Consider the following 12,500-nt stretch of genomic DNA (forward strand, 5'->3'; position numbering starts at 1 on the left):
GGCAGGAGGCCCAGCAGCGTGGTGGAGGAGAGTCGGAGGAGCACGCCTGAGCCTGATCGTCCAGCGCTGCGCGACCTCGTTCACGCCCCCCTGCCGCCTACCTGGCGCCGCTCCTCGTTGCCCACCGAGGACCCGCATGGCATGGAGGAGCTCCGCATGCGCGCCTCTGGCGAGCTCCCGGCCAGTCGGCTGCTCCCGCCCAGCACCAGCCTCAACACGGGTGGGGCCACACTCTGGGGGGGTGGAGTCAAACCGCGACGGGACCTGCGCAGGTCCAGTCTCTGCACTGGAGCACAGGGTTCGGGACAGGGAATCATCGACGTGCGGAAAAACCCGGTTTGACACACACATCACGGACTGTGGGTGTGTGTGTGCGTGTGTGTGTGCGTGTGAATAAAGGACAGTTTACAGCCACTCAGACTTAAGACTGGTACTAAACATTCTTTTCTTTTCTTTCTCATTTTCATTAAAATATGTAATTATTCTTTCTTTGTTCAATTGATCAGATGCTTTTGTTTGCCTTTTATACAAATGTTTTTTTTTTTTTTTTAAGAATCTTGGATACATTCTGACATAATTTCCTGTTTATAACAGCACTTTGATTCTCTCAGCATAGGACATTGTCATACCTTCATGTTGTCTCTGAAGTAATGGTGTCATATCTCTCTGAATGGCATTGTCATATAGCTCCAGGATACTGATTGATCATGGACTCTAAATTCATCAGATGGTTCCCATCATGACTCTCAATATATCAGTAAGTGGAATGCAGTATGTTGTAAATAAAACGTACAGTTTCTTAAGTCTACTTTCTGACTCTTTATGCTTGTTTTAATTACCTGTTTGTTTCACTCTGTGTTGGACGATCCAACAGCAGTCTGGGGAGAGAAGTTGAAACCATTCAAGAATTATTATGAACGAGAATTATGGGAGATTTGTACATTTTGTTTATTTTATATATTTTTTTTGTAGCCTCCGTTAGTTTGTTGTTTAATTCTGACTTCTCTGCTTTTCAAAAGAAGTATTCAGTTCTATATGACTTGTCAGGAAAGGGTGGCCATCACAGTTGACAGTATTCCAAAAACTATTACCATCCAATCCACTAGGTGGTAGCAATGCGAAACTTTAGCCTTAAGTGTACATGACGTTACTACAGAAGGAACGCGCTCTACAAACGGTAAGTCAAGTCAATGAAATGCTCATCATCAAACTGTCTTAGTCAGTTTAGATTGAATATATAACTGAAGGTAAACATATTCTCTGTTAAGCATTTATTAACGTTCTGTCACATTTTGATGCAATTGTTTTCTTGAAAGCGCCATATAACGTAAAGTAGCATGTTAGCTGATTGGCTAGAATGCTAATGATAGCTAGCACAACTGCGCAATCAGGTAATGTTAGGTATTCAAACTGTAACGGTTGGGTTTTGCATTGAAATGTGGGCTGGTACATCAGAAATGATTGCTCAATTGCAACATAATTCGTCTATAATTCCGTGTCTGATAAGTATAATGTAGTTGGTTTATCACGGTTGTGTTGGTTGAGTTAATGTTGCTGCTGCTCACCCAGCTAGCCAGATCCAGTTACGCATCGCTAATAAGTAAATAGTAAACCACCTGAAGTCACACAGTCGATGTCCACTCGTCTGAACCCGTCAATCTGAAATGCTAATGTTAAATGCTAAACGTAGCACAACCATTTTAGATGTAAAACATGCGTCCTGCAAACCATGAACTTTGGTTACAACAGTTGACGGACTCGCGACAAGTGCTATCAAGCTAATCAATTACATTTCAACAGATCTCGTGCTACGGGGGACCCTGAGACAGCGGAGACCGACAGCTGCTTATACGCACAGGCACCATGGCTGGATTCTGGATCGACTTTGAATCGCAGGATATCTTATGCGAGATGTGCTTCGGCCTGAGCCACTCGCAGAATCTGTGAGTCATCTGCTCCAGTAAGATACCTCCGTACACACTAATGCACATAACTCCTTGACACATCCATTGCGTTTTGTCTCATTCTTTAGTCTGATTTCTTTCAGAGCGAAGACGTTGCCGTTATCAATCCTACTCTACTACATTGAAGGAGTCAGTGTTAAGTAATAGCAATCTAAGGTTGGTCTGTCACTCACAGAGCTCACAATGTAATGATATTGTGCCTCGGTTGATAAGAGAAGGGATCTGGATTGGAAGAGGAGAAATCTGGATTGATAAAATCTTAAGGGGTTGGCCAGTTTTTGATATTTTGATTTTTTTAACATTTTTTTTAATCATTTTTGTGTGATTTACATAGGGCTCTTGCTCATTGCTTTGATAATTTACATTCATTGAACTAACTAGAGAGAACAAATTAGAAACCTCTTAAGGTATTTGTTGTGCATATCCACTTAATGTGTACACTGGGAATGATCTTCCCAGAAGGTAGATTTATCTTTCTTCTCCACACAGTTCATCTTTCCTCCAGATCGGCTGGTTCAATCGCCATGTGTGATCCAGAGGGACAAGGAGAGAACGCCCCTAACAGGCTGTCCAACAGAGATGCCATCCAGCTGCCCGACGAGCTCTCCCTGAGCGACTCAGACCCAGACGACACCTTCACGCCCTTCGGCCAGCGGGTGGAGGACCTGTCATCGTCTTCTGACGAGGATGAAGCCAGAGGTCATCGACAGCCAGGGGTCCCGCCGCCGACTCTGCCACCACCGCTGCCGCCGTCGGGCCGAGGCGAGAGTGTGTTCCAGCTGCGCGGCGGCAGCCTGGGATTCTCGGACCGCAGCCGCAGCATCGAAACCTGGAGCGCCCGTGAAGCTGGCGTCGGCGCTTCGGCGGCGACAAGCGTCCCTCAGCGGACACGTTAAGCTGCGCCCCGCGCCACCCTCACCCCCGCCACTCTCCCGCGGCGGCAGGAAGAGCGGAGGGTCGCCCGGCCGGGCGGCCCCCAAACAGCCGCCGCCTCCGCAGACCGCGCCGGTAGCGGCAAGCAAGGTGCCCGACTACCTGGCCCACCCTGAGCGCTGGACGCGCTACAGCCTGGAGGACGTGCCCGAGACCAGCGACCGGCGGAACAGCCAGGTGGCGCACCAACTCATCCAGGGCCTCCAGGACACGCGCCGGAGGAGCCAGGAGGACCGCGACGAGTCCTTCATGCCCTCCTTCAACCAGTCCCAGGGCTCTGGAGACCAGCACAAGATCCTCTTCTCCAAGCCCCGCCTGGGCTCCAGGGAGGAGGGGGGGAAGGCTGGCCGCCAGAGGAAGGCCGGAGTGGGGCTGCTGCACCTAGACGAGGCCCAGGATGAGGAGGAAGGCGCTAGGCCCGACAGGTCTCGTCACGGTCACCCGCGCAAGGAGGACCGGAAGAGGAAGTGGGCTCCCAATAAGGAGTGGGGGGACGAGGACGACCCCGAGGAGGAGCCGGAGAAACCAACCAGCGTCGCTTTCAGCATCAGCAGCAAGAAGGTGAACCGCAAGCACTTCCGCAAAATGGCCGAACAGCAGCCTCAGGAGGAGGAAGAGGAGGATTAACACCTTCCTCCAGACGCCACATAAGTACCTAGCCCTAAACAGCATGAGACTTTAGCCAGTATGAAATCCCATCCAGTTTCCCAGGAGACAGAAAGTGTTTCCTAATGTTAAAGTTCGGCGCCTCTGTGTCATGTTTAGATTAGTGTAAGTGTGAGCACCAGTGTTACCGTCACACCCTCCCATTTGCCGTATTTATCAGTGTTTGTAATTGAATACCAAATGTCATGGAAAAAAAAACCCTAATCTCATCAAGTCATGCATTTAGGATAGTTGGACATTGACGTGAAACAAATTACTCATGGCCCCAAAAAACGTTTGTTACTATAACGCTGCCACCACATCAAGGCCAGTTATAGGCCCGTGTATTTGATACTGGAATACGACATATTCCAGTGTACTCGGTGTAACAGGTTTGCAGGCCTGCACAGAAGCACACTACCTTTCCATACTAGTACATACATGGGGAGAGTCACCCAGCGGGTTCCAGGTGCTCCACAGACCATGCTGATTTAGAGAAGTGTATTGTTAGTAAGGGTCAAGCATTGATGCTGTAGATGCCGTCATGCATGAAGTCTCCCGTTTCCCACCATTGTTTTTCACCCCTTGAACTTCCATGGCTGTGCACAGACAGTGTGGTGATGAACCGTGTGACAAAATAGTCCAGAAATGACGTCCTGAGGAATGGTCTTATCTGTGAAGTGTTTGTATAGAGTGGTTTTTTTTTTTTGTTTTTTGTTTTTTTGTTTTTTTGTCAGGTTACATGGATACATCCCTGTAGAAGTTAAACTTAAAAGTGTTCATTTGTTTTGCATAAGATAACAGAAGCCTATGCACAGGCAATGGTGTGATAAGCTGTGTGGTACAATAGTGCATTCCTTGTAGACGTGTTTATTTGGTTTACATAGGAGACAACAGAACCCAGTGGGGAATGAACAGAGAACTGTGCTGATATTCAATGCAATAAAATATTTTCCTCATCCAAAACCATGTTGTTTTAGCCTTTTGTGGTCATCCTTCCTTACCTCACCCTGTCTGTTACTTACTTGTCCATCAATTTGCTGAAAACACTAAGTGATGTTGACACAGAGAGATGGCCTGTGTGCATGAGCCCCGTGCTGCATAGAGGCTTAAATGGATGCAAATAAGGCAGTAGGAATACGGCGCCTGTGGTTTGACCAGCTTATCGGTCATGCAGTATGGGAGAGGAAAAATGAGCCACTGAGTGTACTGTAGTTCTGTTAAACCTCCAAATGCTGCAGTAGGGTTTTATGGGTCACATTTGGTAAAAAAAAAAAAAAAAAAGGTTTTGTCTTAATACCATTAAAGTTTAAATATTTAGACTTCTTCGAATTAAGCAATGGAACCACTTCTTGGTTCCTGTTGTAATGGCACCCTGAACCAGGCCAAAAGTTATCATTTCGTACTTTGAGGTGAGGATATAAATTACATTCAGAAAAGGAAATTAATAATTAGGCTATTTGGAGTGCTGCCCTTAATCTTACAGGAGGGCAAGGGTTGGGCCAAATGTGTTATGCAGTGAGAGCTGTGTGGTGGGGACGCACGGATGTTCATAGTGCATCTAGCCTACAATAAAATGTGTAATGTGATAAGCCGACAAGCATACGTCATTCAGCCCATGTAACGTCATGATGTCAAGTGAAAGAGTAGCTCTCATGGGGCTGTTATTGCTCCGAAGACCGTGTTTTACAATATAGGCCTACTGAAACTGAAGCTATTTTAATAAAGATGATAAAGAAACCCATCAGGAGTCAGGTGGCAACACCCATGTTTCACGACTCCGCTTGACCCTCGAATTCCTTACCGGGACAGTCTGGTGACATCACTGTTGATAACTTGCCCCATACCTTTACCTGTGTGCCAGAGACGTCGCACCTGAATGCGGAAGTCTTCGTATACGAAGTAAGCGACCAGTTGAGCTAATGGATTTTTTTTTATTTGGGAGAAAATGATGAACTGAAACTATTGATAGGCTAGCCTGTTCCACATTTAAGCTGAACGGACAGAGCCGAAGTTTTGAGGTTATCAGAAGATGTTTTTCAGAGATCGAGAGGTAAGGACCAACTGCCTTCTGTTTCCTTTCATTCAGGGTATGCTATCAGGTGAGAAAACGAGTAGACTAAATCCACCGGTGCATTGAATCTAGACGGCAGGGCAGATGATCGGTTGTTACAGAGGTCGAAAAGGGTCGGCTTGGATCATCGTGCATGTTTGGGCTACTGTAGCCTACAGCCAGCCAACGTGACGTTACATTCCAGAGTAGCCCATTATGAAGCGATGTCGGTCTTGTTTTCTCCTCCATCCGTTCACCTTGCTGTGTCAAACATTCAAGAAACAAAAAAGAAAGCATGCAGTAGGCTATCAGGTGTAGCATGGTTTATTGATCAGTTTGATAATTTCTCTTTCTGCCCAAAGTAAACAAACCTGTGGAAGCCTGGGTCTATAATTTATCAGATTGCATAGGTGTGACTCAATGCATAGGCTACAATACTTAGGCCTATACTGATTAGCCTAATGATTTAGCCTATCTAGAGCCCATGATAAAATATTTTTTAAAAAGTGTCAATGGACGGGTAGATGAGATAGCCTAGCCTTCTGAGAAATGTTCCCTAAAAGTGACTTTGTTTTTGAGAAATATTTTCTTGTGAGGCTATAGCCCTATATAATCAGGCAATTATACATTAGTCTGTGATAGCCTATTCAAAGCGTCTAAGTCTAAGACATAACCAAAAGGAGCCTACATGTTTTTCTTCCAGCATCACATGCCCAGTATCAGATCAGTGGATTTCTTGCTAAATTCCTAACACCCACACACAGTAGGCCTACAAATGCTTGTTGTTTACCTGTAATCTCATGTCATTCCAAAAGTTAGAATTCAATATTTAGTGGATGTCAGACCATTGATGTGTGAAGATGATCTTTCAGAAAAGTAGCCTAAATCAAGCAGGTATACAATAACTGTGAAAGTGGTGTAGCTCAGCGTTAAGAAAGTTTCATATCTAGCCAAGGTTCCCTTTTCATCACATGATGAACCAGACTGTGTGTTGGTCTGTTGCAGTAAAGGCAAAGCTATATTTTACTTTGTGTGTGTGTGTGTGTGTGTGTGCGTGTGTGTGTGTGCTGTCTGGTTGAAATGGTAATGGTGGTTGCAAATCATGTGCTTGTTGGAAAACAATGGCTCTTGAGTCTTGAGAACATGAGGGTCTTGCCTTCGGTCTGTTTGGAATGCCATTGTGTGTGTGTGTGTGTATGTGTGTGAGAGAGAGAGAGGCTGGTAAATGTATGAGTATGTGATTTTATTAGAGACATTTCACACATGACCTCCTGTTGTTTACCACCAAATGGTAGTCAGTCACACACACTGTTGCATTAGTTCTGAGTCATACTCTAACCTTGTGTCATCATGGGTTGGGAAGTCTCAAAAACACCAGAGGTGTTAACTAGTTTTTGCACTGACCTGGTCTCTGTTCTCATTACCTCACATCTGACGTAGTTGAGGAGGCAAGACTGGACAAACTAGTTTCTAAAAATTAATCTAAATTGGGATCTGGATCAATCAGCCATGGGTAGCCTACAGCACTCAGCCTACAGCACTCCTGCCAGCTGCCAATCCATCACTGCACTGCACCTCAGAAGATCTAAAGTAGAACTTAGAAGTAGAACAGATTCAGAACACACAGAACATGCATAACCTCCCATACCCCCTTACACACACACACCACACAAAACATGCATAACCACCCCTTACACACACACACACAACCACAGTAGCACACACTCACACAGACACACACACACACACACCATAGACAGGTATGCTCATGCCGCCACACCACTTTCTCTTGGTCGTGTCTGATCTTGTTATTGGAGCAGGGTGAGTGCTGTAGTAGACAGACCAGGACCCTCACACCACTTTAGTGTTTCCCACGGAATGTCATTATATTTGTGCTGGTAGGTGACGTAGGAAAGTCAACAAATTTGCGCAGCGTGGTGGTGCTAACTGGAATCCCAATGTAATCACAATTTAGCCAGTCATCTTCTATGCTAACAATCCTTGCACGATTGTTATAAATGTCTTTAAACGTGCATGCAGAGAAGAGGGACAGGTTCATTGGGAGAGATAGAGAGAGACTGAGAGACAAGGAAAAGGTGCACATAGCTCTACAATTAAGGATTTCATCTAATTTAAATGGTAGGGCTGTCGATATATCGAAACCGAAATCGCGACATTCATATCCACGATACTGTGTAGCAGTGTGAAAAGGCAGAATCGTGACACACCCTTTCTAGTGTTTCACACAGTGCTTTGCAGCTTACGCGGCCGCAAAAGCAACCGATGTCTCCCGCTTTACTTATCGGTAGCCTACGTTTTCCAAAAACAAACAAACAAATAAATGAATAATAATTTCATACCTCTCCTTGCTTTCATTGTAGACTATGTGTGCAACTTTACCAAAAAGTAAACCCCCTCTCCTTGCCCCACTCTCTCTTGCGCTCCCTCTCACGCTCCCTCCCTTTCCTGCTCAATGAACACGCGCGACTTAAATAAAACATTCACAATCGTGAAAGCAAGGAAGCATAGAAGACGACTAGCTAAATTACTATTAAATCCACTTAGCATCATTAGCATGCTGCACATATTTGTTTAAAACTCTTGCATTGAAGTTGACTGATCATCTCAATACCAGCGTTTCCCAAAAGGGCCTGTCCCAAGGAGAACAAGTATTACCTTGAAACTTAAACACACGTGGGGAAACTGAACAGTCCAATCAGTAGACTATGATAGGCTAAGCTAGCCAACTATGCTACTTTGTTTACAATATTTCCAGGCTTCAACCAGACAGCTGAATTAAAGAGGTAGAGTTGTAATAAAAAAAATAGTAGGCCTAGGCTATAGGCTAATCTGCATAAAGTGTGCTGTCATAAATATCAGTCATTCAGAAAAATATTTTTATATCAGGATATAAAATAATAGATATATTATATTGTAATCCTCTGGTGTTCTAAGGGAGGCTATTAAAATGTTATTGTTAAAATTAAAATGTTAAAAACAAATGTGAGCCCTGTGCTGCTGTGGATCAGACCAGCGTCCAGAACTGCAACACAAGCACACAGGATGCGATGTATATGTGATCCCCAAAATCCAATGCTCCATAAATAACAATGATATTGCATTTTATTGGCATATAGCACCTTTCTAAAACTCAAGATCATGTTACATGGTAACAAATATTGCACAACAGCAAGAATATCTATGCAACATAACTGACAAAGAAGAAAGCTGATAGAATCAAATAGGCTAATACAGCAAGAACGACAATACTGTAAGCAAAGACCTAAAGCCAAACGTTGCAGATGATCTCCTTAAAAGGGCTGTGTGTGCTAGAGTTGTATTTGAATGTGGATGACGGCAGTGTCTAACCTCATATTCAAACACTTGCAAGAACAGGACACTATCACTAATACTTTGACTGGCACTGATATTCAAATCAGGGGAGGTGCTTTGGCCAAGATAGTCTCTCTTTGATGTCATTAGGCTAAAATGCTATTGCGTCTGAAAACAGTTTCACTGTTGGCCTCCGAGTCTCTGTGTAAGTTTGAGTGGACACTGATCTGACTTAAATAAGAAGCCATGTATTCCATAAATTTCCATATCTCTGAAGATTGCTCTTGTGAGTGTGTTCATGCACACACACACACACACAGACACATACTGTTAATTGTTTACATTAGGCCTAGTGGATAACCTTGGCTCACACCCTTGTAACAGGCTACGTGTACGAAATGCTCTATATGCGCTCGTTTGTTTCCAGTGGAGCCAGGTGTGTTTGAACCATAGACAGTAAAAGGTTTGAACCTGCCGCTATTGTTAATGTAAATAGGCGGGGATCACATTGGCTAGCGGCACGCAGCAGCGGTAAGCGTAACGCAGTGCTCAGACCATATAAGTTCTGTCTCGTTCTTAAGCAACACAAACGGTTTGCCTAAACTGACAATTGAATACGCTCGCGTTGTGCTTTGAAAGCTGAACGCTCAGCTTGCTCAACGCTAGGTACAACACTTTTCTGAAGTGTTGTAACTAGAAGCTGCATAACAGACATTAGCCCTATGAAATAAAACACTCTATGTCATATCATATCCTTGGTCTACAATTCATCAAACACTCTATGTGGAGCAGTTATGCTCTATGTTTACTTGAGGTCATTTGGTCATGTTTTCGTGTTTATGTGTTTAAAGTTCACCAGGTTCCCATGCTGGCATTCCTTTGATTGTCTCTCAGAACAATGAAACACTAAACTAAAGTGATAACACACTGTTGAATTGATAAGAGATTGTTGAGATTTGTGAGCTATATTTAGGGGATAGAAGGTGCTGTTAGACTAAAAAAAATAGGTTACGCCCCATGTTGGCCCTGTCCAAAAAACACATTGATATGCAATACAACCACTTTCACTTCACTAGTGAGCATGGAGTGAAGCAGTTACTATTGAGTATATGATTGCAGCATGACTACGGTTCCTACATGTACCATCTGTCAGAAATATGGTGTGTGTGTGTGTGTGTGTGTGTGTGTGTGTATGATTACTCAGTATATCTGTGTTTGTCTAGGCTATGGAGCTGAGGGAGAGAGAGAAATCTAAAGAGCAGGATGAAGTCTGCATTGAGCCGCTCATACCAACACTGGTGAGATAAGGAGCCACATCCCATCATGACCTTGTGGCATTGGTTGGAATATTTGTGTTGCACCAATCAGAAGTTATGCCTTGATAATGCCTGTACGAGCAAGGACATTAATGATAAAATCATGCATTTTCAAACATACTAAATAGAAATAAATGGAAACACATGTAAGGGGAAAATAATCACATACTACTAGACACACGCATGCACGCACACTCACATACACACGCACGCATGCACACACATACACACACACTCTAACAGCTCTATTTCCCACCCTTCTGCCGTGTCCTATAGGCCAGCATGCACTCTCCTCTGATGCACGACTTCGTGCTGGTGGCCCATAAGACGGAGGACAAGGAGGATGAGGTGCAAAAGAAGCAGGCGGCCTTCGTGGAGGCGCTGAAGAAGAAGAACATGAAAGTCACAGTGAGTAGTGATGTTCTCTATACACATAAAGGTCATGGTGAAGGTCACAGTGTGTAGTACCGCTGCACCATCGAGATACAATTTGCACTACCCTATCCCACCCATAGTGTTTTATTTATTTACAAATGTACATACTGTAATTACACTTATACATAGCCTTATTCGACTGCTCTTCAACTATCCATCCTGCACATACACTTATTCTTAATACTCTTATAATGTTACTGTATCTGCACTACAATGGTACTGTTACCACACTGCACAGAGCTGTACTGTATTATGTCTATATGGTTCATATCCATATTTATTCTGTTTTTCTCATAATATATTCTGTTAATACACTACATATATCTATATTATTCTTACTACTATTATATTGTTATACTACATTGCACATATCTGTACATGTTGTTCATACATTGTTCATATTACATAGCCATATGTATTCTGCTCTTTTAAAGTAACTACCAATACACTGCATGTATTTATATCTAATTTATATTACTTTAAACCACCTTCTGTAAACCAACTGCATACTACTGTCTACACTGCACTATATTTCGTGTCCTGCCTATGCACCACCTGTCTATACTTTGTATAACACATTGCACTTTTCTGCTTTTTTGCACTTCTGGTTAGACGCAAAATGCATTTCGTTGGCTTTGTACTTGTACTCAGCACAATAACAATAAAGTTTAATCTAATATTGAATCTAATCATAAATGGATGTGTCTGATTCCTCCAAAGTGTCAATGGGATACTTACTGTGGTACTGCACTGATGATGACTTTGTTAAAATGCAGATGGACGCTGACTGTGTGTGTGTGTGTGTGTGTGCGTGCATGGGTGTGCGTGTGTGCGTGTGTATGTTTTTCAGGAGATCGTGCTGGATGATCAGGTGTTCTACGGTGTGATGGCCCCAAGTGAGGTGTTTGAGAAGTACAAGTACCTGCTGAAGGTCTCGGACGCCTGCAACTCGAGCGGAGAGCAGAAAGATGGCGTCCCTAAGTCCACCAGGTCAGATCACAAACCAGCAGCACCACTACAAACACATACACTCACTCATCCCTTGACAAATAAGTATATAAGTATAAGTATATATACTCTTTTGATCCCGTGAGGGAAATTTGGTCTCTGCATTTATCCCAATCTGTGAATTAGTGAAACACACACAGCACACAGTGAACACACAGTGAGGTGAAGCACACACTAATTCCGGCGCAGTGAGCTGCCTGCATCAACAGCGGCGCTCGGGGAGCAGTGAGGGGTTAGGTGCCTTGCTCAAGGGCACTTCAGCCGTGCCTACTGGTCGGGGTTCGAACCGGCAACCCTCCAGTTACTACCCTGGAAATCCAGAGTTCTCGCGAGAGCACAATTTGAATTGTGCCCGCAAGATACTCTGGCCACGAGCAATGATCCAAATTTCTTCTATCTCTCGAGCGAGAGGGACCAATCAAATCGGTGTATGGACAAAGGCGAAGCTACACTGATGACTGACACTGATGAATTGTTGTGATTGGTCGAAGCGTTATCCAACTGCGTGCAGTGAGAGTTTCAAATGCATGCTTGGTGCCGCCCCTCGAATTGGGCCATTTTCATTACTCGTGGCCAGACCCTTAATCTGAAAGATTCCAGGGTCTGGTTTACCAGGCTATCCGGTTACAGGTCCGAAGTGCTAACCAGTAGGCCACGGCTGCCCAAATGTCCACAAACCCACATATATGACCGCTCTCTGCATCTTTCTCTTTAATTCCTCTCCATCTCTTTCTCTCTGTTTCTATTCTCATTCCATTCTTCTGTTCTTTTCAGGATCAGGATAGTCTACTTTGTGTTACTCCACACGTACCT

The 12,500-nt window shown here is 44.1% G+C and overlaps 3 protein-coding genes across 3 annotated transcripts in view; all 3 read left to right on the top strand.

Moving 5' to 3' along the window:
• The window catches only part of kif7 (kinesin family member 7), a 30,902-nt gene extending 30,094 nt beyond the window's left edge, over positions 1–808 (top strand). Inside the window, exon 21 of the mRNA XM_048232184.1 lies at positions 1–808. This exon is cut by the window's left edge and continues 14 nt beyond it. Coding sequence (XP_048088141.1) covers positions 1–342 — 342 coding nt within the window. The 3' untranslated portion in view covers positions 343–808.
• Positions 809–1,366: 558 nt separating this feature from the next.
• tssc4 (tumor suppressing subtransferable candidate 4) lies at positions 1,367–4,508 on the top strand. Its single transcript, XM_048232185.1, has 4 exons — positions 1,367–1,391; positions 1,801–1,943; positions 2,470–2,815; positions 2,847–4,508. Exons 2-4 carry the CDS (start codon positions 1,864–1,866, stop codon positions 3,522–3,524), a joined length of 1,104 nt encoding a protein of 367 aa, XP_048088142.1. The 5' UTR covers positions 1,367–1,391; positions 1,801–1,863; the 3' UTR covers positions 3,525–4,508.
• Positions 4,509–5,250: 742 nt separating this feature from the next.
• Positions 5,251–12,500, top strand: part of ano9b (anoctamin 9b) — a 32,153-nt gene continuing 24,903 nt past the window's right edge. Inside the window, exons 1-5 of the mRNA XM_048232032.1 lie at positions 5,251–5,595; positions 10,152–10,226; positions 10,521–10,652; positions 11,530–11,669; positions 12,462–12,500. The exon at positions 12,462–12,500 is cut by the window's right edge and continues 11 nt beyond it. Coding sequence (XP_048087989.1) covers positions 5,575–5,595; positions 10,152–10,226; positions 10,521–10,652; positions 11,530–11,669; positions 12,462–12,500 — 407 coding nt within the window. The 5' untranslated portion in view covers positions 5,251–5,574. The remainder of the gene's footprint in view (positions 5,596–10,151; positions 10,227–10,520; positions 10,653–11,529; positions 11,670–12,461) is intronic.

The sequence above is a fragment of the Alosa alosa genome, chromosome 21, assembly GCF_017589495.1.
Source record: "Alosa alosa isolate M-15738 ecotype Scorff River chromosome 21, AALO_Geno_1.1, whole genome shotgun sequence".
NCBI lineage: Eukaryota > Metazoa > Chordata > Actinopteri > Clupeiformes > Clupeidae > Alosa > Alosa alosa.